The sequence below is a fragment of the Melozone crissalis genome, unplaced genomic scaffold (genome assembly GCF_028551555.1).
Source record: "Melozone crissalis strain CALT ecotype California unplaced genomic scaffold, PUWL_Pcris_2 ptg000023l_1, whole genome shotgun sequence".
NCBI lineage: Eukaryota > Metazoa > Chordata > Aves > Passeriformes > Passerellidae > Melozone > Melozone crissalis.
In genome coordinates this window covers 415,061-442,826 of record NW_026535801.1, presented here as the reverse complement: position 1 = coordinate 442,826, position 27,766 = coordinate 415,061, and the positions used below count along the sequence as shown (strand labels likewise).

General features: G+C 53.7%; 1 protein-coding gene across 1 annotated transcript; it reads left to right on the top strand.

The window, feature by feature from the left end:
• The first annotated feature begins 5,396 nt into the window (after nt 1-5,396).
• Nucleotides 5,397-26,961, top strand: COL6A1 (collagen type VI alpha 1 chain). The gene is made up of 35 exons (XM_054278346.1): nt 5,397-5,505; nt 6,233-6,362; nt 8,004-8,204; nt 8,482-8,641; nt 8,776-8,898; nt 8,989-9,009; nt 9,195-9,215; nt 9,301-9,345; nt 9,618-9,671; nt 10,422-10,466; nt 10,571-10,597; nt 10,904-10,930; nt 11,026-11,070; nt 11,308-11,361; nt 11,874-11,936; nt 12,415-12,477; nt 12,640-12,693; nt 12,775-12,810; nt 12,972-13,034; nt 14,899-14,961; nt 18,165-18,227; nt 18,941-19,003; nt 19,116-19,166; nt 19,250-19,285; nt 19,842-19,904; nt 20,928-20,993; nt 21,366-21,401; nt 21,493-21,529; nt 22,287-22,295; nt 23,105-23,238; nt 24,317-24,426; nt 24,694-24,877; nt 25,071-25,245; nt 25,569-25,598; nt 26,351-26,961. The coding sequence occupies exons 1-35, from the start codon at nt 5,397-5,399 to the stop codon at nt 26,959-26,961; spliced, it is 3,072 nt and encodes a 1,023-aa protein (XP_054134321.1).
• Nucleotides 26,962-27,766: the final 805 nt, after the last annotated feature.

Here is a 27,766-nt window from a genome sequence, read left to right as displayed (position 1 = left end):
GTTGACTTGTTTCATCCTTCTAGGAAAAGGCTGCAGCTGGATCTGGCTCTGGTGCGGAGGGAGCCGGGCTGCACGCCTTGCTGCATCACAGCGCTGCTCTGGAAGGGCACAGACACACCCAGAGCCTGCACAGCTGCTGGGGTGGTAAAAATAACGAGTATGAACACGCATGCTTGATAAAAATGGGAGCAGAAACAGCCTGGGAAGGGGCTGCTGGGAACTTCTGGGAGCTTACTAGATACGTGCAAGCTCCCGGGCTGGGGTGGACAATCCTTGTGGAAAACTATGGAAAGGATCCGGCTGGCTCTGTGCTGCGCTGTGCCAGGAAGCCAGCTGAGATATGCAGAAGGCAGCCAACAAGGAAGATGCTTTTTCTGTCCTTCCCAAGGCTTTGGGATTGATGCTTTGGTTTGATGCCTGCATCCACACGGATGCAGAGGGGGGCTGCAACCCGAGGCAGAGGAGAAGCAGGTTTTCAGCCTGTGTAGCTCGTCCCTTCGCAGTCCAGAGATGCAGGCTGGGCTCTGGGAGCGTGGGGCTGGCTGGAACCAGTGCTTGCAGCGCCCCCAGCCCAGGCAGGGCTGTGTCTGGCGGCTGCTCCGCTTTTCCGTGAGCGCCTGGGGCCTGCCTTCCCCAGGGAACGTGTGCCCAGCCTGGCAGGCATGCTCTGCTTCCTGGGAATCACCCAAGCCACGCCTTTCATCGCACAAGAGCGGAAAATATTCCACTGATGGGGTTAGTGCGTGGTTTTCCATCCCTTTTTCCTGGATGTACTCCACAAGAGGGGGTTCCTCTGTCCCCTGCCCCTCCAGTGATGTCCCCAGGGCTGAAGCTGGCGTGTCCCAGGGTGCTGCCTTTTCTCCAAGAACAGGAAGACAATGCAGATGCTGCTGATCTTTCTGGTTTGAGCCAGCGTTGTTCCCAAACAACGATGCTCCCAACTCCCCAAACCCCATGCTCTGGGCTGTTTCTATTTTCTGAGTGTAAAATAGAGGTGGGGGGAAAGTCCTGGAAGTGAATCTTGCTGCCCACCTTCACGCCTCCTCTGTGGGACAGAGGAAGAGAGTGTGGCTCTTAAACTGTGGGGTACCCCAAGTGTGTGTCATCCTGGCATCTTGTGGCTCCCCTGTGAGTCGAGAATTCCTGCAAGCACTGGGGTGGCCCAGGAAAAGGATCCTGAAAGCATTATCTCCTCTCCTCCAGCTCCCATGCCGTATCCACAACCTCCCTCTCATTCGACCCTCTCATCTTCCCTAAGAAGCTGAGCCAAGCTTTCCCACAGACCCAGACAGCTATTAGGGAAATATTATTACCAGATGGTTTGGTTTTTTCCATAAGAACAGAGGCCAGAGTGAAGTAATGGGGAAAACATTAACCCAGCACACACCATCCTGGGTGTGGGGACGTGGATTTGCTGCTGGAGCCGCGCTGTGTCCCGTCTGTGCCAGCACGGAAGGGGTCTGTAGAGTGGGCTGGAGGGGGACACTCACACCCTCCGTGTGCTGGATGGATGGGAGCTGGAATTCCCCGCTGGAGTGGTGGTGACCCCCTGAGGTGTCTTGGGAAGGGAAGAGTGCGTCCCCAAGCAGCACGGGAAGGGAGGGAGGGCTCCCCCGGCAGCTCGGACGCAGCTGGCAAGCAGCACAGCAGGCGAGTTCGTGCTGGGTCAGCGCTTTGCAGAGGCACCAATGTCCCAGCTGGGCTGCGTCTCCTGGGGTGGCTTCCAGCCCTTTGCAAGGAAAGGGTGCCAAGGGCCGCTTCGTAGGACTGTCAAGGGTTTTGGAAGAGGGGTTGTCTCTTCCACGGGGTGTTTTTCCAGGTGGGTGGATGCCAGACTCCCCTCTGGTGCTGCCTAGGCCTGCTCTGCCGTGGTGAGATTCTCCCAAGGCACCTCTGGGAGAGGTGATGTTTTCCTGCTCAGAGGGGTTTCTCCCTTGCCTCCTCCTGCAGAGATCCACTGTGGAAAGCTGAATTATCACGAGCAGAAGCACCACAAGCCACGCTCTTTCCGGTGGGGTTTGTGGTTGGTGCAGCACGGGGTTCGCAGTGCGGTTGCTTCTGTGGCGCAGGACTGGGCACAGAGATGGGGAGGACACTGGGATGGAGGCTGGGACAGACAGCTTGGGGTCCTACAGCCAGTCTGGGGGACCCTGGTAACCAGACACATGGAAATATCCATCATCCCAAACATTTCCATCACTGGGTGCCCACGTCCCCAGGGGTGGGGGGAAGGTGAAAAAGATGTCTCAGGCAGTTGGCAGGGCGCTGGTGTGCTTTGTGTGATTACAACCAGGGAAATTTTGGTGTTCCCTATCTGGGGCATCTCCCAGAACCATCTCAGGGGACAAAGTAGCCCCACGTGCAACCTGGCACTCGGTCCTTCTCTGCTTTCCAAAGCACCCTTTGGTTCTGTGTGTACTGATGGGTTCAATCCTGGCTTCTCCCATGGGAATTAATTTCAGCTCCTTTCCATGTTTCCTGTGGAAGCACTATTCTCCATTTCCAAGTGGATTTGATTAAAGGGAAGAAAAGGTTATATGGAAGAGTTAATATCGGAAAAACAGGGCAAATTCACTCTTTTCTCAATCTCTGGGAGAAGAAAAAGCAAAAATTCTGTCTCAAGTGTACTTTTTTTTCCCAGCACCCAGTTTGGTCTTGAATTGGACTGAAAATTTAGTGCAGTGCTGTGGTCTGAGACAGGGGAAGGAGGACACCCATTCCTTGGGGCACTTAGACACCCTGGAGGGGCTTCACTTGCCCATCTTCATGGCACTCCAGAGCGAGGATGATAGATGAAGGAGGTTCCCTGCTCTTGTCAGGGGGGACAGAGCCATAGGGCTCAATTTCTCTGTCCTCATCTGAAGAGGAAGGGGAGGGGACATCCTTCACAGGCCTGTGTTGTTGGATTTTGAGACACGGTGGCACGCTGCTAGTTCCACTGACTTGGGAGCGGATTTGTTTCCTGCAAAACTAGCTCACACTCTTCCAAAGAAATAGCTATTCAATGTCCTGAGGACACTGCTGGCTGTTGTCCATGGTTCAGCACCACAGACCTGGAAAAGACAATGATTTAAAATGCTTTGGAAGCTGGACGCTGCTCCAGCGCAGCGATGTGGTGAGATGCTCCTGGGACATCATGCGTGATGACAGCCCTGGGGGGCCAGGCCTGGGTTCCAGGCGGGCACGGGGGTCCCCAGTGGGGTGGGAAGAGCTCCCCAGGGCACACGGGCTCTGACAGGCTGCAGCTGCTCGGGGCCTCGCACAGGCCATACCACGATCATTAAGTCTTTGCTGACACAGCCAGCTGGCCTCCAGCTTTCTCCAGCTCTGCAGAGCTGCTCCCAGCAGGGGCAGCTTTTCCCTGCCTGCAGGGAGGGGAGGTCAGCTCTTCTTCTTGGGATAATCCCCTGTGAGGGAAGGGGAGAGAGGAAGGGAGAACGCTAAGAGGAAATGGCTCTGCTGAGCTGATGCATGAAGACAGATCCCTTCCCAGAACCCTTTTCTGGGAGTTGCTGGCTGGTTTTCAAAATCCCAGGAGAGTTCCCTTGTGGGAGCCTGAGGAGGTGTGTTGGAAAGCCAGATCAGGTCTGATCCCCATGAAGTGTCAGGCAGCAGGACTTGTCCCTGGGCATGCTTGCTCTCTGGGAGAGCATCTTCAGTAGGTTTGAGATGTTGTGAAAATTTGCCTTGCAGTGCCCTCATCTCCTGGTGCCACATGTGCAGCCCAGCAAAGCCCACACACCTCAGTGCCTGGGTGTTGGCTGGACTCGATGATCCTTGACAGTGCCTTCCAACTCAGCTTATTCTGTGATTCTGTAAATTCATGTGGGAGTGAAAAAAGTGTGCCTGAAGTTTTCTGGGTTCGTGAGGTTTCAGTTCAGCACATTCTGCAGATTATTTTCCGCTGCTTTTGGATGCTGTTTATCCAAAGTGTCATTTGATGTATCTGCTTGTGTAGAGTGGACAGGGTCCTCCACTGCTTTAACTCGTAATCAGTGGAGCTTCTGGGTTCTTCTGAGTTGTCTCAACTTGGGGCACCTCCAACTGCCAAACCTGCAACGTTTCTGCCTGACCATGCCCACAGAGATGCTGTCAGAGGTGACAGAGGTGGCAGCAGCCCTGCGTGGTCCCCCAGTGTGTCCTGCAGGTCTCCTGCTGCCTCCATGCACCCAGCCTGGGTGCAAACTTTGTGCCAGCTGGGTTTCTGCTGTTGACTCTTTGCTCTTTGGAGCCAATAACGTTTTATTTAATGCTTTATTTTTATTTTATTTAACGCTTTAAAATGTTTTATTTAAAGCTTTTGGTGCCCTCCTGTGCTTTTGAGAGCAAGTTACAGCTGCGGCTGTACCAGGGTCAGCCCTCAGGTATTTCACCTCTCCCCCTATCCCTCCATAGCAATTAATGTGGGGTTTGGCAGGACCTGGGACTTCTCCAGGACTATCTCCAGCTCTGGCCATAAAGAGCAGATGGTCAATCCCACCTTGGGGTGCCTTGCTGTAGAGGTCCTCAGGCTCTCCTGCCATCTTACCAAGTGACAAGATGCTCATCTCCAGATATCTCTAAGGACTTGTGCTCCTGTTTCTACCTCCTGGCCTTGACAGCTCTGACCCTGTTCCCAACTCCCTGCCTTGAGCATGGCCCTGAGGAGAAGGGTTTTTTGCAAACTTGGGTGACCCTGTGGGTTTCTCCTCAGTAACAAGCCTCTCTTGTTCCTGACTGGCTTGAGCAGAAAGCCCTGAAAGTCAAGAAAGTGAAGAAGGTGCTTCTCCGAAACTGAGAAGAGAGTCTCTCCAAAAGCCTTTGAAGAAAGTGCTTCCCAAAAAGTGTTGTGCCTCCACGGTGCCCCCATGCCCCCAGCTTCAGCTGTGCCGCGTGGTGGGGACTGCCCTGGCAGAACCCAGAGCAGATGTCCTGCAGGTTGGGATGTGACGGGAATGCCTGTCCCCCTGGCGCAGCTTTCTTGTCCCAGGAGCTGAGAGGAAACTGCTGGCAGGTGTCCCAAGCCCCCTGCTCCAGCAAGCAGGCTGAGCCCCATGCTGGTGGGTACTGCCTGCTCCAGGGCTCCCTGCAAGGCTTGTGGGGGTCCCAGGCACCAGTGGCTGGGCTGCCCTCGCAGGTATAGTGACATCCATAGAAAGGGTAAGGAGAAATGCTTCCTAAGTTTGACTCACAGCTGACATCGCCTGATCCCTCCCTCCGTCCTCAGGGTGGAGAAGTCTCCTCCTCACCCTTACCCTCCTTCCTTCTCTTCCTCCCACAGAAACCAAGAGGAAAGCGGTAAAAAAAAATATCTTCAGCGACTCCTGCCTCCAGACTGTGGCCTCGCTCAGCTGCTGGGTTTTCCTGCCCTGCTTATTTCCTTGGATCCAGCTCGATGGTAATCTGAACCGAGAAACATGAGGCTGCGAGACTTTCTGCTCACTCTGCTGCTCCCGGCCGGCCTCCTGTGGGGGGGCTCATGTGCTCAGCGCCCAGAAATCATCACCCAAGTCTCCAGCACAGAAGGTAAGCCTGGAATGCTTTCCAGGGTGGTTTTCCTTCCCGGGATCAGCAGAGTAGCCTGACTGCTGTTTCCCTCCGGACGGATGCCTCTGCTGCAGACACACCACAGATTTGTCGGGACGTTTGGGCTTGCTGAGGAGAGCAGTGTAGGATTACAGAGGATCTGCAAGAAGTACCCCCTTTCATGTTTCTTGGCTCTTTTTGCTTGATTCTGTCTGGTCTGGAGTTACCCGTAGCAGTGGGATGCAGGAGAGGGGGATAACAGTGGATACCAATCCAGCTTTCTAAACTATTTTCGGCTGGATGCTGGCTCTTATGGGAAGTTTATGTTATTGCTCTTTCTTAAAATTGTATTTTTGGCAGGATGTGTTCAGAAAATTTTAACTTTCTTATTGCATTGATTGCTAAACAGGTTTCATTTCTTTGAGTGGTTCCTGCAGCTGCATGTTATTTGGTATAATAAGTAGTATAGGTCTTGCAAAGATATCCTTTGAATGGAAACAGGCAAGAAAGTATAGGAAAGTGTTAAATTACACAAAATTATGTTTTCTGAAAAAGCGATCTTGCTTACTCTTGATTCCAAGGGGATAAGGATGTGAAAGCAATCCCCTTAGCCGAGATCCCAGGAGCCTGCAAAGAGGGAAATGGGGTGGGCAGTGTGGGAAGCCTGGGAGGGGGAGGCGATGCAGCAGGACTGCCAGCCAATTCCTGCCTCTCCACTTCTTCCCAGACTGCCCTGTGGACCTGTTCTTCGTCCTGGACACCTCAGAAAGTGTTGCCCTGAGGGTGAAGCCCTTTGGGGACCTGGTTACCCAAGTGAAAGATTTCACCAACCGGTTCATTGATAAACTCACCCAGAGGTACCTCCCCCAGGGGTTTATCCAGACTGCTTTGGGGATGGAGCCTGCTGCTGGGTGGGATGCTGAGATCCCCCTGTGTGTCTGTCCACAGAAGAAAAGAAGAAAAGCAGGAATGCTGGGGAGGGGGATGGGAGCCTCTCCCCCCTCTCCCAGTGCTCAGCTGCTTGGTTTTTTCTCTGTCTGTGCTGACAGCAGCAGCGTGGCTTTAACAGGGCTGCTAGCACCCACCCTCAGGAAAGGCAGGAATTGCTGGAGTGGCAGGCATGGCAGCCCAACCCCACCACCTCTGGGTGGCTGTGTGGTTATTGTGCAGTGCCAAAGCAATGCTGGTCGCTTTACTCAGGCCCAGAACGTCCTGGGTGCAGGGGTGGCAGTGGGGCACCTCTGGGGTTAAACTCAGCACTCACAGGGTGAGCTGCAGGGCAAACCCTCCCTTGCCAGTGGCGCGTCCCCGTTTCGGGTGCCCCTCACCCACCCCGTTCCCCAACTCTTTATCTGTCTTCTCCTCACCCACCTCTGCAGCCACCAACCAAGGCTGGACCCTGTCTTTCCCAAGGGAATGCCCAGGGATGCCCAGGAGCACCAAAGCTCCCGGATCCCAGAAGGGGTGGTGCTGGGCTTGACTGCAGGCAGGAGATCCATGGATGCACAGGGGCACCACAGGCGCTGGAGGCACGTGGGTCTTGCTGAGCTCCTCAGGGCAGCAGGAGATGTGTGCTAGTGCCCAGAGGGGCACTGTGGGGAGGATGTCCCAGTGCTGCACCAGCTGGAAGGGCAATGCCCTACCTCAGGAGGGTTAGGGGTGGGGCAGCTCACCTGTCCATTGCCCAAGCAGAAGAGTTGTCTACAAGGCTTTGAGTGATCAGGAGCCTTGTGCTTGGGAGCAACCTGCCAGGCCTCTATGAGTGCAGCATCACTCTCCCCTGTGCTCAGGCCTGCTGGCTCAGTTCTGCAGTGGGATAGAGGGAACAGCAGTGGACAAGGCTCAGGTGGCTTTGGGACAGCTCCTGATGGGCAGAGAGAAGATGTGCAACACCACTCCTTTGGGACTGGCCCCCACTTACTGAAAAAGAAACCACATCCCTTTGGTATTGGTCTCCATAACCTGAAAAGATCTTTTTTGGGGCAGTGGCCAAAGCACAGGTGGCGCTTCTTTCCCAGGGAGTCACAGGTGCTGGATATGTCAGTGCACAGAACAGGGCTGCAACACACACACACACATACACACACATCCTTCCCCAAGTCAGAGCATCCTTCCAAGGGAGGCATCCCTCTCTGATTTTAACACATCTGGCAGTGGAAAACCTCTTTGCGGGATGTTTCAGTGGTTACCTGCCTCGCACACACACACCTGGCTATCTGGTTCAGCCCCTCCTGCCCAGCTCCAGCCCCTGGCACCTCTTCCAGAAGCCTCTCTTGCCAAGCTGTTTGATCCCCGCAGATGCCCACCCATGGCATCGATTTGCCCTTCCACCCACGGGACAAGTTATCCTGGGGTCCCATGATGTGCTTTGCATGGGAAGCATGTCCCAGCTTTGCAGGAGAGCAGGGAACCCTGGCAAATCCCTGTCGTGCAGAGGATTTGCATTTTCTATGCTGGTGTGAGCAAAGCGAGCCCCGTGGCCTGGTGTGTCCGTGCAGGTACTACCGCTGCGACCGCAACCTGGTGTGGAACGCGGGCGCGCTGCACTACAGCGATGAGGTGGTGCTCATCAAGAGCCTCACGCCGATGCCCAGCGGGCAGAGCGAGCTGAAGAACCGCGTGTCGTCTGTCAACTACATCGGGAAGGGCACCTACACGGACTGCGCCATCAAGCGCGGCATCGAGGAGCTGCTCATCGGGTCAGGCGGCGAGGCCGCAGCGGGCACAGGGGGCGTGGGGGTGGTGTGGGAGCTTCTGGGTTGGGACATCCCTGTGCATTGCGCAGAGCTGTCCCCAGGCTGGGAAAAGAGATCACAGCGTGGGGAAAGGGGTGGCAAATTGCCCCAGCTTTGCTGGGATGAGCCGCGCCCTGACCACAGGCTGGGGCACTGTCTGGGGTGAGTGTCCCCGGGTGTCCAACCACTCCTCTCCAGCTAAATTCTTTCAGCGTTAAATCCTGTGTTTAAACCCTTCCAGTGGTTCCCATCACAAGGAGAACAAATACCTGATTGTGGTGACTGATGGACATCCCTTGGAAGGTTACAAGGAGCCCTGTGGAGGCCTGGATGATGCTGCCAATGAAGCGAAACTCCTGGGGATCAAAGTTTTCTCTGTTGCCATCTCCCCCAACCACTTGGTAGGGACCACAGAGCAGGGATGCTCCTGGCAGGGGGTCCCCAGTGGGACCATGAGACCCGCAGGGTACAAAGGAGGGGCACTCAGAGCCGGCACAGGTGCCCACAGGTCTCACTCTGCCCTCCCCACCCCCAGGACCAGCGGCTGAACATCATTGCCACGGACCATGCCTACCGCCGCAATTTCACTGCCACCAGCCTGAAGCCCACCCGAGAGATCGATGTGGAGGAGACCATCAACACCATCATTGACATGATTGTGAGCACTGCCCACCCCCTCCCCAGCCCGCCCCCTCCCCAGGCCCCCCATCCCTCTTAAATCCCTTCTCTTTGCTTTCTTGTCTTGCAGAAACTTAACACAGAGCAATCGGTGAGTGTCGCCCTGTGACTGAGCCTGTCCCCTGTGGGTGACCCATGGCTAGGGGGGCTTGGTGGCACAGCCCTGCCCTGCAGGCACCCCCTGTAAGCCTGGGAAGCCCCCCCCCCCAGCAGGGTGCAGGCTGGCCCTGCTACTGCCACCTCCTCTAATGGTGTTTTCTCCTTCCCTCTGTGCAGTGCTGCTCCTTCGAGTGCCAGGTGAGTCAGGCTTTTGAGAGCCCTGTCCCCTTCCCTCTTATCCCTGTGGTCTGAGGCTGGTCTAACCCACATATCTCTCCTGCAGCCTCCCCGAGGGCCCCCTGGACCTCCTGGTGACCCTGGCCATGAGGTGAGGGACTGGTTGTGTGTGCACTGTGGGACTGGGACAGTGGGATAGGCTCAGAGACCTGGAATCATTATCATAGAACCAGGAAGGTTGGACAAGGCTCCCAACATCACCTGTGGGGCATGGACCCACACCATGCTCCCATATGGCCAGCACCATCTGCTCCCTCTATCTGTGGAGCATTTCTGCTCCCATCCTCCCTGCTCTTCTTTCAACAGGTCATTCTTCTGTTCCTGGGGATGATGAACTAACTGTGTTTCTCTCCTGTATTGCAGGGAGAACGAGGCAAGCCAGGTCTTCCCGGCCAGAAAGGAGAGGCTGGAGACCCAGTAAGTGAAGGATCAGCCCTGGTGACTCTGCACAGGGGCTGGTTTTTTTGGCTGCTTCTGGCCAAAAAAGGCCTCTCGGATGCATCCTCACCGGCATCATCCCATTTCTATGGGGTGTGCAGTCATGCCTGCCGTGCAGTGGGGAGGCTCCTCCTTTTGCTACAAGGCTTCCTTGTTCCTCACCCAAAATAGCCGTCCCTCCTGCAGGACATGTCTCTGACTCATGTGTGCCAGCCCAGGGGTGGACTCTGGGCTCCCTCCTGTGTCCTCTGACACAACAAGCACAGCAGTGTTGCAGGGAAATCTTTGGTAAATAGCATGAGGAAACTATTTCCCTCCTCCTCCCTCTTTTATTTTACTAGGCACACTTATTTTTGGGAGGCACATTTCTCCCACACACCTAAGCGTGCAGTTACCCGTCTTGTGTGCTCCCAAACTGGAAACCCCATGCCATGCATTTTTTCTTTCCAAGGGTTTTCTGCCCTTCCCTTTCCTCCCAAATGACGTGTCCCCAAGCACCCAGTTTCCCTCACCTCCATGAAGACCTGGAGATGGTGGAGATGAAGGCAAGTCCTCTTGGCCCTCCACAATGATCCCGTGCTCTCAGACTAGGAAAACAAGGAGCAGAGTTATGGGAGAGGCTCCTGTGTGAGAGAACGGCAGCTGAGTCCCATATCAAGGGTCTGGGGGGATGCTGTCCAATGGTGGTGACTGAATCTGCATCTATAACACGGTGTTTCTGTACCCTAGGGCAGACCAGGAGACATGGGACCTGTTGGCTACCAAGGAATGAAGGTGTGTGGGGCTGCAGGCTCACAGAGGTGGTTCAGAGATGGGCCATAGGCTTTGTGCTGCCAGCGTTCTCATTCTCCCATTTCCCTTTCTCCCTTCCTCTCTAGGGTGACAAAGGAAGCCGAGGAGAAAAGGTGAGGACAGCAGGAATGTTTGGGAGAGATCCCCATATCCCCATGAGGGGTTATCCTGGGCTGGCCCTGCAGCTGCGTGGTGTTGGGGTCTGCTATGTGCCCCCACATCCACCCCTCCTGCTGGCACTGCCTGAGCCAAGAGCAGGGATCCAGTGGGATCCAGTGGGATCCAGTGGGATCCAGCGGCGTGCAGAGGAGTGGTAAATGCCTGAGTCCTCAGGCTGAGCTGGTGTGGGGACTGCACTGCGGTGGGGGGATGGATCTGCTCTGCATGGACGTCTGACACCTCTGTCCTTCCCTCTGCAGGGCTCAAGAGGAGCCAAAGGAGCCAAGGTCAGACTCTGCTTTTGCACCATTTTCCTCTGTTTGACGTTTGGGAGGCACTGGGAATTTGGGAATCACTTCACGGTCCTGGTGCTCTGTTTCAGGGTGAGAAAGGCAGGCGTGGAATCGATGGCATTGATGGCAAGAAGGTAAATCTCTGCCCCAGGGGACTTTGCTTGGCCTGAACACCCTGGCTTTTGCCCCTCCAAAACCATTGTGGGGTCTGGGGATGAAGCCTGTGGAGCAGTGGAGTTCCCTCCCTGCAGGGCCATCCATCTCCCAGGCAGGAATGGGGCTGGGATGTCCCTTCCAGGGGTCTGGGATGATGGATGGGGTCTTCCTGCGAGTGTCACTCATTGGGGACCCCTGTTTTGGCTGCCTGACAGGGCGAAGCGGGATACCCTGGATTACCTGGCTGCAAAGGCTCTCCCGGATTCGACGTAGGTACCCTGTGGGTGCCCCTTGCATGCAAGTGAACAGCTCTGCCATGATGGTGTGTGGAAATAGGGAATTGCTTGGAAATGTGTGATGCTTGTATCCCAGGCATGGCACCTCGGGGCTGACCCTGCGGCACTCTGCCTCATCCTTGCCTGGAAGCTGTCCTCAGTTGCCCTGGGGCCGCCTGACATTGCATTTTCCCAGTTTCCCTGCCTTTTCCATGCTCCCAGGATGACACATCTGTGGTGGCACCAGTGTCACTGTAGTCCAGCTACAGCAGCCCCAAACCACCTTTTCTGTAATTTTCCTCTGAGCTTCAGAAGTGTTTCAGCAATGTGGGTGCAGCACTGCTGGCACAGCTCCGTGGTGCAGGAGTCCCTTCTGGCCATATCCCTCCTGTCCATCCCAACCGGGAGCCGCCTGCCAGGCTGCTGGGATGCTCAGTTCATGCCCAGTTTCCTGCAGATGGTGTCTCCAGTTCAGGTTTCAGTGACACTGCCTTTAATTTCAACAGGGAGCTCAAGGCCCGCCTGGACCGAAGGGAGATGCTGGTGCTTTTGGACCCAAGGGAGCAAAGGTGAGTTGCTCTGCCCAGCCTCACGCAGAGGAGGGATGCAGGAGGAAGAGGTGGAAAAAGCTTGCACTGATTGGGGCAAGGCTATCACAGAATCAGAATGGTTTGGATGGGAAGGGACCTTCAAGTCCACCTCATTCCACCCCCTGCCATGGCAGGTGAAACCTTCCACTAGACCAGGTTGCTCCAAGCCCTGTCCAACCTGGCCTCTTCACTAGAGGAGGCTGCCATCACCCACAGTGTGCCCACAGTTCGAGGGTGCCCACAAGCCTGGCACAAAGCATCCCTGAGATATCAGGGGAGTGCTGTGACAAGGTGACTTTCACTGGGAGTGGAGTAGGGAGGGATCTGTTGGGATGGGGAGACACCAAAACCCTGAAAGAGGCTTGGGGTGCACTGTGGCTCCTGACAGCCTCCGTGCAGTGGGAGCTGAAATCCACTGCTGGATGCAGTCTTGATGGTGCCTTGTGTTCTCGTGAAGGGGGAGCCTGGGAATGATGGAAAGCCTGGCCGACAGGGGATTCCTGGCAACCCTGGAGAGAAGGTGGGTGAAGAAGCACCTTTGTGTGAACATCCTCTTGCTCTCTGTGAGAGGACCCCTGCTACAGCCTGGGCTTTGAAGCAGAGCTTGCCCAAAGCTCTTCAAGTGTGCAGGGCTTTGATCCAGAGCTGTCTGACCTTTTGTGTGCATCCCCGTGCCTTGCAGGGAGCTCCTGGGAACCCAGGTGAGCCTGGCCCAGCTGGAGAGACTGGTGATGAGGTGAGTTGTCTACCTCTGATGCCCATGTGTGTGCCTGCTGGCCATCCCCATGCCCTGAGCACCCCTCTTGTTTCTCCACAGGGTGCTCCAGGTGAGGATGGTCCTCCTGGAGAGCGGGTAAGTGGGAGCGCCTCTCACCCACCGAGGGCAGGGGCTGGGACTCTCCGGAAAAGGAGGAGGGCGCCTGGGGCTGAGCCTGCTCAGAGGTGGGCAGTGAAGGAGGGGTTTGGCCTGCCGGGAACAGGCCCTGATTTTGTGATGCCACCCTCTCTTTGCAGGGCAGCAATGGGGAGAGAGGACCCCCAGGCTCGCCGGGTGACCGTGGGCCGAGAGGACAGTCGGTAACTGCACCCGCAGGGCAGCCTTCCACATTTGCTTGCAAGAGGGGGGATGCTTGGAAGCCAGAGGCTGGGAATAGGTGTCCAGTAGCTAACTCCACCAGCATCTGGGCCAGCAGGCAAGCTCAGTGCCTTGACATGCAAGTTTGGGAGGGATCTGCTGTCGCCCCTTTATGCTGGCAGGTGATCACCAAACAGCCAAAAAATCCAGAGGAGAGCATGCCCAGCAAGCCAAGAGCAAGTGAACAGCTGTCAATTCCTTCCTCACAACTGGAAAACTAGTTAATGAAGAGGAAAGGGTCAAGGTGTCCTCCTCTGCGTGCTCAGGGGCTGCGTGAGCAGGGGCAGGAGGGCACAGGTACAATCAGCAGCAGGGCAGCATGAGTGGGTATGGATGGAAGGGAAAACACTCTTCCCTCCCCTTTTGAGTGGGAATCACTAGGAAAGTATGTTTCCAGCCTGCTGGGGTGAGTCATCAAGCGTGAGCGTGGGAGGGACAGGCAGGAACCCTCAGCAGGCCAGGACAAACATGTGGCCAGCAGCAGCCATGCCACACTTCACAGGGAGGGGCAAGGGGCGCTCTGTGCGCGGTTGGGGTGGTGGGAGCCAGGGCATTCCACAGCAGCATCCCATAATCCTGTCCACCGTGGCACCACTCATTTCCTGTCCCTGCAGCCAGGACAACCAGGACCAGCTTGGACGGGGGCAAAGCTCTGCCTTGGGAGGGGGCAGCTGTGGCTCAGAGGGGCCTCTGGCAGCCTCCCCCTCCCTGTGTGCTGCTCAGGGAGCGTCAGCGTCACTGCACGGGGTGTGCGGGGCAGATGTGCGGGAGACGAAGGCACGCCAGTGTCCTGCAGTTAAATTGTTCAGCAGATGACGGGCTGCTTCCTTCCAACTTTGAGTCCAAGCACGAGGCTGTGCAACCTTGCCAGAAATGTCTCAGGGCCATTTGGAAGTTGGGTTTTATATTTGCTGTTTGGCCTATGCATCTGGATGCTTCTAAGTTGCAAACAACAGCTTTAGGTCACCAACCTCTCAACCTCTTCCCCCAAATTCCCCTCTCCTCTGCCTCCCTGACTTGTTCGTTCCTGGCTATGTGTCTGGACGAGGAAGGTGCTGCAGAGCCAGCCTGACCTTGGCAGTCACACTGCCCTGTTGGGATGCAGCTCTGCTGGATTTGTGGAAGGCTGTTCAGTGAAAGAGAACTGAGCCATGTCCATGGGATATTTCCTTCTACTGGAACTGGTGGGCTGCAAAACCACTGAGACTCAGGTTTTCTGTGCCCTACTGTCCTGTCAGTTCTCTGCAAAGGGCCTTGGCTCAGGCCTCTGAGTGCTAGCAAAGGAGAGGGGAGTGAGAGGTGAGGGTGTCTCTCTTTATCTGTGCCTCATTCCCATGGAAATCCCCTTAGCTCCGTAGGGATGGCAGGCTGGAGGAAGGATGCAGGATCCTGGAAGCTGTGCTCCTCCCCATGCAGACTGCCCAGGGCAGGAGCTGCTCTGGAAGAGCAGCCATGAGTGCAGAGTGTGGCTAGTTTGGGTCCAGGGCCAGCTCTGTGTATCTGCAACAGATGAATCCCTCCACCCTTTTGCTTTTGTGGCACAAAATGGGCAGGAAAATGTCCCCTAGGTGCAAGCTTCACATGGCCTTCCTCTTAGGGCTATCTTCTTGCATTCAGTGTGGCCACACTAGCCTGTCTTTATCTTCCTCCATATCTGACAGCTCCCTACTCAATTCCTGAATCTGCCTCAAATCCTTGCCTGTTTGGATGGCTGCATTTCTATCCCACTGTGGGTGCTGCACCCCTGCTCCCCATTGCACACAGGTCCCTTTGCACCCACACCTGCTCCTCTGTGTGTGTTTTCAGGGAGAGCCAGGACCACCTGGTGACCAAGGGCGGGAAGGACCCCTCGGTCCACCTGGCGACCAGGTAAGAGCTTGCTTTAACCTTCTGGATCTTAGATGGAAGTGTTTGGGACATCAGGGAGAGTGGGATGGGAAGTTTAACTGATGCCACAGCATCTTGGGGCAACTTCTCAGCATCTTCCAGACCAGGAAGCAAAGCTGGTGAAGAAGGGCAGGGATTTCTATGAGAATTTGGGATATGAACAGGACCAAAAAAATGGCGACTTAGCTGCTGGGCTGTGGGCAGAACAACCTGCACACGATCTCCCAATCCCATGGAAACAGATGTCAACACATCTGACAGAACTGGAAACTGGCAAGTGCAAGATGCAGCCACACACAAAATGTTCAGGCCTGGGGCCAGAAACTGCTCACTTCACTCAGGGGTGTCAGTGACACATCTTGTGTCAGTGAGGATATCCTGACGCGGCCCCAGCGGTATCCCTGACACCCTTGGCATCCTGCAGAGACAGCCTCTCCCAGAGCCAGTGCTCCTCAAGTCTGCTGACTGGAAGGTGTGACCCTCCTGCTCTGGGGTCTGCCTGTGCCTTGTGTGCCTCAAGGAACAGATCTCAGACTCCACAGGCTTGCTGGAGAGCAGGGTTGACCACCTCCAGCCTGAGGAAGGCGTCTGTCCCCTGCACAGTTGAAGGCTCCTTCTTCCCAACTGATAACTTGAGGTGTGGAGGTGTTGCTGGGTCATTCCTTCATGGCCATGGCACTGATGGCAATGGCCAACAGGATCTTTGCACCTGAGCAAGCACACTTTGACATCACCCTTGAACTGGGCTCTGTAGGACAACTCCCCTTCTACCCACACCATCGGAGTTTTAATGGATCCCAAGGTAGAGGAATGTGTCAAGATAAACACTCCCACACTGGCAGAGCAGGACTCCCACAAGAGTTGAAGCATGGAGGCCAGCTTGCAGACAGATGTGAGACAGCTTTTAAACTCCTTTCCCCTTGGCCAGATGTTGCAGAGCCCTTGGAGAAGATCTGGAGGGCAGAACATGAAAGGGGGGCTGTTGCGTTCATATTGTCCCCAGTATGGGTGACCCCCATGTCAGACCTGCACTGTGCAGAGAGAGTTTGGCAGAATCCAGCTTGCTCAGGTGTCTTTTAGGGAGGTGGCCCTGGTGGGAAAGCAACTCTTCAGATGTGTGCATGTAACAATCCACTGATCAGTGCTGCAGGCTGGTGCCAGCAAAAGAGGCTGGGGCTGGAGCCCCAGCTGCCTCTAACTCTGTGTGGTAGAGGCACGTTCCAGGTTCAAGGCAGGAGAAAGACCACGTAGAAGACAAAAATTTGATGCAAGTGTGGTGGGGAGCCAGGCTGGGACAGATCCTACTTCCAGCCAGCCTTTCTTGTTGGGGAGGAAGAGGAGAAAGAACGGCGTCTCCTGTGGGCCACCAGTTCCCTTCCCCCGCCCCCCCACCACTGAACTTGAGTCAAGCCCCTGTCAGAGAGGGAAGCGTTACAAAAGCAGCTCCAGTGCCTCCCCAGGCCAGAGGCTGCCCCTCTGCTCCCACCACTCCAGGGAGATTTGAACAGCAGTTGCAAAGTGAGGATGATTTTTCCATGAGCTGAGGAAAAATGCTTGTGTTTGGCCAAATTAAAAATAAATGTGTAATTAGGTTTGGGTAAGAGTGGGACCTTGGCAAACACAAGTATTTTTCAAGCCGTGTTATCTGCGAGCTCTGGACCTTGGACTGTGTTTCTCTTGGCAAGGGGAAAATGCTCCCGCTAACCTATGACTCCCTTTCATCCTGTTTCTATCTGAGAGAAGCTAAAGGCCAGCACGCTCCTTCCCTGAGCCTCATGGGACAGGTCTGGTGGCCCTTCTTTATTCCTGGCCATGGTGCCCATCCCTTCTGTCGCATGCTTGTTGCACCCAGAGAAGTAGTGGACAAGATATACTCACCCAAAATCCTGCATCATCCCTCAGAAACTCCTTCAAGGCCATGAGGGATTTGCGCTGTGTGGCTGCAGTGAGGATGAGAGTGGCCAGTGTGAGCCAAGGGTGTCGTGGCTCTAGCCTTGGCTGGTGTGAAGGATCACAAGTTCCTGTCTTTCCTTCCAAGGTTTCTCTCTTCTGGGTTTTTGTGCAGAAATAAGGTCACATGCCTTGAAGCAGTTCAGCGCTCTGCACTGTGCTATTTTAAGTTTTCTGCACCCACAAGGACACCTTTCCTTGGAAGAAGGGTGTGTATGACATGTGTAGACGTTCAGCACCAGGTCTCTGCATCCCTCTGTCCTCTCCATTGCCTGGGGACTGGATGCACCCTCAGCTCCACACAAAATGCTACCTGAATATTTGATGTGATGGCAGAGCATCACTATCCGCTCATTGTCCACCATCATATCTCACCTCCTGGAAAGCAAACCCTGCAAAGGGCTGTGAGTACTGAGTAGAAGATGGAGGGGCTCCCTTGGGCATCTGCAGAGCTCTCAGAGAAAAGAGCCCTCCTCCTGCCTCCTCTCCTGTCTCGTGGTGTCTCTGGCCAGCCCTGCAGCTGGTGGAGCAAGCAGCCGCTGCCCAGATGGGATGTGGCAGCGTGACAGCTTTGGTCTGTTCCAGCACACTCTGCCAGGGCTCTGCAGCCTCCCGAGAACAGAAACTCCCCAGAGCCACCCTGGCTGGGACCCAGACTTGTCCAGGCCAGAAGGCACATGGAGGTTTGTGTCACCTTCAGGGTGATGTGCTTGCACCAAGGACCGTCCTCCAGGGGCACCTGTGTCACGGCTGATGAGGTGCCACTGCGCCACACAGCTGTGCTTGGATGCTGGGAAGCATCCGCCTGTCCTCCCTGCTCCTCTTCCCACCAGGTCCTCTCTTACTGGGGTGAGCTCTGAAGGAGAGGGATGGCTTTGGGGGCCTCGGCTGCCACTAAAAGCACGTGATGTGTGGCTCATCCCTGTCACACATCAGCCCAGAAAGTTTTTGGGTTTGGTTCATGCTCAGCAGGCATCTACCTCCCACAGGGTTTCACAGAGAAAATGGTGTTAAAGGAGGAAGGAGGAAAAGGAGAAGCCAGGCATGGCTCCTGAAGCACCTCTCCATCAGTACTCACCCTCATCTCTAGGTCCATTCTGAGGCTTTCCAAGGTGGACCTAACTTGCCAATGGGCACCTCTACCCATCAAATCACAAAACGAAGGAACCAGCCCTTCAGGGCAGGAGTGGCAGCAAGAGAAAGCCCCTTTGAGAGAACTTTCTGTGTTTCCCTAGGGTGAGCCTGGACCTTCAGGACCCAAAGGCTACAGGGGAGATGATGGCCCCCCCGGCAGTGAGGTCAGTGCTGCTTCATCATCGGTTCTTCTGCAGGGAGGGGATGCAGGAACTTGCAGCAGGTGCTGCCCCTTAGGGCTTTCCCCAAATCCCGTGGATACTGGAATGCTGTTGAACCTATTGGCACAGGCTCCAGTACTGGCTTCCTGGCAGACCCATCCAGGCATTTCCATGGATCCTTCAGGCCACAGCTGCCTTTTGCCCCACCTCCCTCAAGTCATTTCTTGGAGAGGTTATTGCTACACCACAAACCACAGAGCTTCCCATCACGAGAGCTGGGGAAGATGCTGTCTGGGGGCAGCCACCTGAATCTGCCAGCAGCAGGTTTGATCCCCAGCGTGGGGAGCAAATGGAAGCCAAGCACAGCTGTTGGCTTACATAGAAATCCTAGAACATTTGATCCTAGTCTGAATCCTAGTTTGGGTTGGGACTGATCTTAAAGCTCATCCTGTTCCCCCCTCCCTGCCATGGGCAGGGACACCTTCCACTATCTCAGGTTACTCCAAGCCCCGTCCAACCTGGCCTGGAACACCTCCAGGGCCTCCCTAGCCTCTGAGTAAAGAACTTCTTTCTGGCATCAACCCTCACATTGCTCTTGCACAAGCAGAACCCTTCCACGATGGGCTCGTGTTCGTAGCTGGTTGCCTCAGAAGTCATTGTTTTCCCAGCTCAGATGATGTTGTGCAATTCTTGACTCCTTCTTCTGCCTCTTTCAGGGTCCAAAGGGATTGCCTGGAGCACCTGGGCTGCCTGGGGACCCTGGGCTGATGGGAGAAAGGGTGAGTGGTACTGCTGGGGAGATACACTGTCCAAGGAGACCAGCATCCTGCTGCCATGCTATCTGAGGGGTCTGCATTTCTTTATCTCATCTGTGTCTGCCTTCCTTTCCAGGGGGAGGATGGTCCTCCTGGGAATGGCACAATTGGATTCACAGGTGCCCCAGTAAGTATTTGTGCAACCTTGAAACTGTAATACCACTATGTCTACTTGCCCAACCTAACACACTTCCTTTTCTCCATCCCCAGGGGCAGCCAGGAGACAGAGGCAACCCTGGCACTAACGTAAGTGTGCTGCTTCCTCGGCCACACAGGATTTACCCTTGGTGGTGGTTTGGCACTTGGAACTTCTCCATCAGCTGCACGTTGGAATGGGCTCCCTGAAGCAACCTGCCTCTCCAGAACCCTCTTTTCTCTCTGCCCACGTCTCCCTGCAGTGGATGCTTCCAGTGGAGGTGTCCTGCTCTGGCTGTAACACCCAGGGGCAGCAGCTTGTGCTGGGTGCTCTCTGAAGCAGTCCGAGAGCCAGAGTTTGGGGTTGGGAATGCCACCCAGGGGAACTGGATAATGCTGTGCTGAGGGATTGATTTAGTGTTGGGTTAATGTTTGCATTTGATCTTAGAGGTTTTTCCCAACCTAAACAATTCCGTGATTCTGAAGCAGTGAAAGCCACCAAAGAAGTTCTCGTCATCAAGAGCACTGAAATCTGGTGCTGGGAGCCTGTGTGCTGCTCTCCACCCCTGTCCCAAGCCAGCTTTCATGAGGTCACCACATGCCAGCACCAACTTCACCACGATAGCAACAGCTGGTCACACAGCATCTCATCCATCCTGTTTTTCAGGGAACAAAAGGCTACGTCGGACCTAAAGGTGACGAAGGGGAAGCTGGCGACCCTGGCAATGATGTGAGTAATCATGTGAATCCTCCCTTCCTATGAGCACAGTGCAGGAGCCTTAGGCAATGATGGGCCACAGCTCATCAGATTTTGTAAATCTTCAGCCTTTGCCTCTGAGCAGTGACTGATGGATAGCAATGGGAGCTCCCTCCAGGTGTTCATTTTGTGTCTGACAGCTGGCGAACTTCCACATTTGTTAAGGTGAGGTGGGCATCACCTCTGCAAGGCTTTGTATGCTTCTAGGTGGCACTGATGATGATGGCACTGGTGATCTGAGCTTTATCACTGGCCTATGGAGGGAGATTTCCCCAGTGTCCCTTCCAAGTCTTCATTTAATTGGGTACAGCAACCTCAGATAACACTTCAATGGTGAAGCAGGGCTCATCAGACATCTGAAGAGAAAGGTGCTGTGTGGGAATCCTTAAAATCAGAGGGTTTTGGTAAAGCTGCGAAAGGAAGGCATCAGAGACAGCAGAACTCTGATTTGAGCTAAGCAGTAGCCATAAGATTCATCAGTAGAAAAGTTATATAAGAAGTAGAAAGTAAGGATGAATAGAACAACGATCTCTGTATTAACGCTTCGATAGAATAACTCATTAAGCTACAAAAAAGTCCATCTAGTGAGATATTAGGAAGTTCTAAGCTTAATAATGGAGCTCTGTGCATTGTATTTTAAGGTTTACAAGTAGGTGTTGTATTCTAAATAAGCGAGCATTGTTTTAACTAAAGGTACGTGTGCTTACAGTGGTTGGATAGAAGTACTGTCAATACGCTTTTGCTTTGTGTGATTGGTCAAAAAACTTTTAAAGGAAGTTAGTTGTAACATGCAGTTCTTTGTCCGGCACGTGAGCTGCTGGCATCTTCCCACTGCCACAACCATGTAATGAGACTGATGCTGGAAGATAAACAGCTCGAGACGCATTCCCCAGCAGTCCCGTCCCGTTGGTGATTTGTGCAGAGACCCCCGGCCAGCACTAGTGCTGCCCCCTGACACACACAGATTTATGAGTTTTGGTTTTGTTTTCATTCCAGAACCTGACCCCTGGGCCCAGTGGCATCAAAGGAGCAAAGGGTCACAGGGGACGTGAAGGTCCCCCGGTAAGTAAGGATCCTTTCAGGGTTGGTCCCAGTGGCATGCATCCCACCATCCCTCCATCCATCCCTCCATCCCTTCATGCTCTGGGTGCTCTGGGGGCAACACCAAGCCATGCACACACTGTGTGTGCTCGCTGCCTTCCCACCTGGGTGTACGTGGCACATGTGGAAGTGGATCTCCTCCTTCCACCTCCATGCAGCAGCAGGGAATCATGCAAACAAGCAGATATTCCTTCTCCAAGCCCAGTGCAGGGGCCAGCAACTGGGAAGCCAAGAGGCTTTTCACAACTCTGCATTGCTTGTCAAGGTGCCATTAGAGTACATCACAGATAGGACTGACTGCTCCTGTAACTCCTCTGTGCTTCTGTCTGACAGGGACCACCAGGACCCGTGGGGCCTCCAGGACCAGATGTGAGTGGGACAGGATTGGGGTGCTGCCTGATGGCCTGCTCTATGCATTGTTTTTGCTGTTAATCAAACATTTCTTTTCCTCTGTTTTCAGGAATGTGAAATCTTGGACATCATCATGAAGATGTGCTGTGAGTATCCCTGTACCTCTCCTCCCACCCTGTTCAGTGCCTTGATAAGCAAGAGGCAGCTGCTTTGCTGCTTTTCCCTGTCCTCAGGCAGTGGAATGCTATCCATGGGCATCTCTCTGCTTTCATTTGCCACAATTAAGTGTCCTTGATCCACAGACCTCCAACTCCATCTCTAGAGCAGCTCATACAACTGTGTCTCACTTGTATGTGGCATAGACTTGTTTGTCTGTGGTTCTGTACAGGGAAAACATGAGCAAAGCTGTGTAGAAGTCCTTGAGTAGCTCATTTTGCAGGGGTTTTTTTTAATGAATATCATGGTCTAATATTCCCCCCTGGGAAGGGGGGGTCTGGTTTGGGGTGTCCTGCCATGGGGAGAAGCAGCACAAATTTCCTGCAGAGGACTTCTGGCCCATGGCCAGTAATGAAGCGCTGGAAGGACACAGGGTAATGGAGAACTGACTTTAAGCTCTATATTCTGGTGATTTACTTAGCTTTTATTTTTGTTTAAATAAGAATGCATCAGCATGTGCAGACACAGAGCTATGTGTGTGTGTGGTGCTCCAGGTCAGGGCATCACGATCTGAAATGGGAAAGAGTCTGGGTATTTCAAGTGGGAGAGAAACCTCCATGAGCTTGGATTGTCCAGGCCAGGTGTCTGTGTGTTTGCAGAGACGCAAACCTGCAGTCTGCATTAGGACGTGAAAAATCCTTTTGTCAAGAATTTTAATGTTGTCTCTTTCCCTCCCTTTTCCTCTAGCTTGCTGTGGTGAGTGTTACTTGGCAAAGTTGCTCTGCAAGCATTTGCTAGTCCTTCTCCTTCCTTGCACCCCTCCCCTTCCTGCTCTCACTACATGGAGATGTAGTGAGAGCCTTTGAGGGAGAACCAGGTATGAGCTGGGCAAGGGAGGGCAGGAAGCAATCTCTGAGAGTGCCACACAGATTAGAGGTTGATGTGGCTGGGTTCTGCAACTGGAAAACAGCTGTCAAGGTGCCCTGTGTACCAGCAGGGTGGATTTTCTCTGCCCATTTTACAGTTGGGATGTCTCTTCTGGGCACACTGTGAATCTAGTTCTGTCCTCTTCCTTCCAAATCTTGTGCTGGTCAGTAGGGGAATGTGCTGGGCTTTATTCTGCGATGCTGCCCTGATAGGTTGGGTTTGCAGTCCAGAAGCTTGAAGGTAGATCCAAGGGCACATTATATTCTTCAATAATGAGAAAGAGGGGAGCAAACTGAGTCAGCCTCCTCCAGCCCACCAGTGCCACCGCTGTCCTGCTGGGCTGGGTGAATGGAAGAAATGAGAAGGCTTATGAGGGAATGGGTAATGGAATAATTACTGGGTGGTTTGAGGGTACTCACAGCCTGAAAATGCTGCATGTCTTATTAGGGAGCAAATGCACATGGAAAAAATTGTAAACTGGCTCTCAAGTCTCCTATGCAGCTATTTTCCTGCATTGTTTTACACCGTGCTTTGGGGCATAGGCACCCAGCTGGGCAGGCCTGCAGCAGGCATCAGCTACTTCCTTTAGAAATGTTTCCCTGTAAAACATGTCCTTCCGCTCCTGTGCCTTGCTCCAGAGTGCACCTGTGGTCCCGTCGACCTCCTGTTTGTGTTGGACAGCTCAGAGAGCATTGGCCTGCAGAACTTCCAGATTGCCAAGGACTTTATCATCAAAGTCATCGACCGCCTGAGCAAGGATGAGCGGGTCAAGGTGACATTTCCACTGAGCGCTGTGAAATCCTTGTGTGCACTCACTTATTTTTCACTGCAAGCAGGAAAATGGGGAGGTGCTGCCACTCCAAAAAGCCTCCACCAGGCTTGGCTTCAATCTGGGGGTGGGTCTTCCCAAATTCATAAATTGATGGAGATTAGACAGCAGATCGTTGTCCAAATAGACATTTCACTCTATTTGGGCAAACAGACTCTGTTTCCTCCATGTCCCAGAGCAGATGGTGCATTGAGCATTCAATCAGCCTGATCAATCAGTGTCTCAGTCTCTCCCTTGTTCTGATGAGCATTTCAGGTGTCTGGAGTGTGTTGGAAGTTTCTGATGTCCAGCTCCCAAGCTTGGATTTAGGTCACCCAGTTAAGCAGTCTACTAAAAATGACCCTTGCAGCCCAAACCCAGCAATACTGTCCCCATAGTGAGTCTTTCAGTCTGAAGAGGGACACAAATGCTTGCTCTTCTTCCTGCCTCCTCTCTGGTAACCTGCTGTATGTTTTATTTAACTCTGTGGTTTGAAGGGCTGTTGGGAATCCAGACTTCCTTGAAGGTATAATCAGCCACATCTAAAGCACATAATCTGCTGTTGAATACTAGTGCGGTGGGCATACATGGGGCTTTTTGGATGGCAAAGAGCCAGTAATAAGCAGAAAAGGAAGAGCTGAGTAGCAAAATCACTGTGTTGGAAGAAAAACAGGAGTCTTGAAAACATATCTTCTCATGGAACCATAGAATCCCCTGAGTTAGAAGGGACCCAAGGATCAAATCCAGCTCCTGACTCTTCACACAGGACAATCCCAAGAATTCTACCATGGGCCTGAGAGTCCAGTGGCTGCTGTTGAGACCAGTGAGCTGTGAGATCTAGGTTTGGGTCTCCTTTTCATTTACTCTCACCATATTGGTCCCAATGTGCATCCACTCCTGGTGGGGCTCTGCCTGCCCAGAATAAGGCAGAAGAGAAACATCAGAGCCCGCCATGAAGGCAGGAGAAACCATCAGCAGGATTCTGAGATTCTGCGTTCCCCTGAGGTATGTGCCCCTAATTGGTTTCTGTTCTGTCCCACAGTTTGAAGCTGGGGAGTCCCGTGTGGGCGTTGTGCAGTACAGCCATGACAACACGCAGGAGCTGGTGGCCATGGGGGATGCCAACATCGACAACATCGGCGCGCTCAAGCAGTGAGTCTGTGGGGTCTGGCCCAGGGGAACCTACTCACCCCCTACTCACCCCATTGCAGCTCCTGCAGCTGCAATGATCTAGATGTCCTTTAGTGGAAGGTAAAGTGGCTGGTGGCATCATAAGTGGTGCTAAGGCTAAAATAAGGAGCTTGCCAGTTTTCCACCCAAATCCTCATGCAGGGGTGTCTGCCTGGCCACAAGCCATGTTCTAACTCCTCCAGTACCCATGGGCAGGGCCGGCAGGCTCACTGGTGCCTGTCCTTGCAGGGCAGTCAAGAACCTGCAGTGGATTGCTGGGGGCACCTACACTGGGGAGGCCCTGCAGTTCACCAAGGACAACCTGCTGCGGAGGTTCACGTCCGACAAGCGCGTGGCCATCGTCATCACAGACGGGCGGTCCGACACGCTGCGGGACCCCACCCCGCTCAACTCCCTGTGCGACGTCACCCCGGTAAGGGCACGGGGCACACGGCAGCTGTGCGGCACAGTGCAGGCTCTATGGGCCTCTCCACGTCCTTGTTACACAAGGCTGGGGCAGGGGCACAGGTGTCACTAGAAGCACTTTCACAAAGTGGCAGGCATACACAGTTATGAATGCATTAGATGATGAATGCATCCAGTGATGGACTCGAACTTCCCCACAGGTGGTTTCCCTTGGGATTGGTGACATTTTCCGGAACCCTCCAAATCCAGATCACCTGAATGACATTGCTTGTTTAAGCAGACCAACCAGGCCAGGACTGTCCATTCAAAGGGACAACTATGCTGAGCTCCTGGATGACACCTTCTTGCAGAACATCACGTCGTACATCTGCCAAGGTGGATGAAAGGCAGTGGCTGGAGTCAATGGGATAGGTGGTGAGGGATGCAGGATGCTCTCCCTTGCGTCCCCTCAGTCATGCTCTTAAGCCGAGACAAGGGTATCTTGTATCTCAGAATACTTTGTGGTCAGGTCCCCATCCTCATCTGCTGCAGGACATGTCTGTCCACACCATTTTTCATGCATGTTTATAGCCTTTGCACAGGTGGCAAAGGTGGGTGTTCACCTTCTGGAGGGGACCTTTTGTCCCTTCTGTGGGTCTGGGGACAAGTGGTTTTTCTGGGCCAGCTGGTGACATTAATCTCTCTTATATTCTTAACAGAGAAAAAATGTCCTGACTACACCTGCCCAAGTGAGTATTGACTCCTCATGCCACGCTGAGGGGCTGTGGGTGGTGTGATGGGGGAAGTGGGAGCTTTTGTTTGTGGGGATGCACAGCTCGGCCACCTCTTGCAATGGGGATGCTCCTGGTCTGGAGAGGTGAGCAAGATCTGTCAGACACTCTCAGGGTCTCTCACACACACATACCAGCCCAAAGCAGCTGGGGAAAAGCGTTGATGGTTGTTTCTCTGGCATCTCAAACCTAGAGAGGAGGCTGTGAAAGATCGCAACCCTCCCAGGTTTTAGCAACTGACTTCACTGTCTGCTCCTACTCTCTAGTAGTGGAAGCATGAGCATAATTAGTTCTGTGGCAGGGATATTGGAGAAAGGTGCTTGAAAAGTGAGAACAGGGACGGTTTTAATGGAGTCCACCTCCATTTAAAGGAGCGTAATCAGTCCTCAGAATTTCCATGGAAAGAAGGGAAGTGAGGAGGATGAAGTGGTTCCCCAGACACACAAGGAGAGCCACTGTGTTTAAACAAGAGTCACTAGATTTTCTCAGGCAAATAAACATCTACAGCCTATCCTAAACCAAATAAAAGAAGGAATGAATGGGTGAAAGGACAAGCATAGGATAGCACTGGGGCAGGGGAAAGAAAGCTAGCACGAATGGAGATTTCCCAAGTCTGACAAGACAGGAAGCCTGTGAGACAAGCCAGTGACTTCATTGGCTTTCCATGGAACAGCCAAAGTGTAACAAGCCCTGGACCTTTCCCCTTGCAGTCACCTTCACCGGGCCAGCCGACATCACGCTGCTGGTGGACAGCTCCACCAGCGTGGGGAGCAAGAACTTCGAGACCACCAAGAAGTTTGTGAAGCGGCTGGCAGGGCGGTTTCTGGAGGCCAGCAAGCCCACCGACGACTCCGTGCGCATCTCGGTGGTGCAGTACAGTGGCCGGAACCAGCAGAAAGTGGAAACTCAGTTCCAGTACAACTACACAGTTATTGCCAAGGCCATTGACAACATGGAGTTCATGAATGATGCCACGGACGTGAATTCTGCTCTGCAGTTCATCACAGAGCTGTACCGGCGTTCTGCCCGCGCTGCGGCCAAGAAGAGGGTGCTGGTGTTTTCTGACGGACACTCCCAAGGGATCACCGCCAGGGCCATTGAGAGGGCTGTGCAGGACGCACAGAAGGCTGACATTGAGATCTATGTGCTGGCAGTGGGAAGCCAAGCCAATGAGCCCAACATTCGTGTCCTGGTCACAGGGAAGAGTGCAGATTACGATGTGGTTTATGGGGAGCGGCACCTTTTCCGTGTGCCTGATTACACCTCTCTGCTGCGTGGTGTCTTCTACCAAACTGTGTCCAGGAAGATAGCTGTTGACTGAGCATCTGGGTGGGTTTCTGTCAAGGCCATAGCTGCTTCTGTCTCACCTAAAAAGGAAAACCAACAAAGCAAAAAAAAAAATTAACCTTATTCTTGACCAACCTGAGGAATTTACATCTATGCAGATAACCATAGTGCCACAGCCTGGCTGTACATAGTCCCTTCCCTTCTCTCTCTGCTTCATCATCTGTGTCTCTACTCTGTTAGCCTCAAATTTCCTTGCTGCCCATGACTGCCTTCCCTCCCCACAGCAGGAAAACACAAGCACACCTAGCAATAAGCCATCAGAACACAAATACCAACCTCATCCCACTGTGTTTCTGCCAAGAATCAGGATGAGGGCTTTTGTACCACTAAGATCTAGCCTGGTCTCTTAAGGCTGATTATTCTCTTTTTAGCTACCTTTTTTTGTTTTTTTCCATTTCCTTCTCTCTTTCACATATCAGTTGAGCACTTGCCCAGCTCATCATAATCCTAACCTAATGCTGTGCTTTGAGTGAAATATTCACACTTCAGCAAGCTTTGAGAGGGGATCGTTATCACAGCTGGCAAGTTTGGTTCATATCTCCCATGCCTGGGGAGGAGGGAGGGCTGGACTGCACTACCCAAGCTGTGTGCAAGCATGTCTGGCCTCCAGAGCCAGGGCATGGGACACTCACTTCCCAGGGCTGGGATAGAGGTGGGTGGTGGATCATCCCTCAGAACTGATGCTCCCATTCAGGGCAGGGAGGCTACACACCAACCAAAGGAAAGATGGGCAGCAGCCTTTCAGGAGGGGGGAAACCCTTAAAAGAAGCAACATAACT

Bases quoted from the DNA above. Each gene is read 5' to 3' on its own strand.
- COL6A1 (XM_054278346.1), top strand. From the start codon at position 5,397: ATGAGGCTGCGAGACTTTCTGCTCACTCTGCTGCTCCCGGCCGGCCTC. The intron at 11,362-11,873 runs GTAGGTACCCTG...TAATTTCAACAG, and splicing joins AAGGCTCTCCCGGATTCGAC to GGAGCTCAAGGCCCGCCTGG. The intron at 12,694-12,774 runs GTGAGTTGTCTA...GTTTCTCCACAG, and splicing joins CTGGAGAGACTGGTGATGAG to GGTGCTCCAGGTGAGGATGG.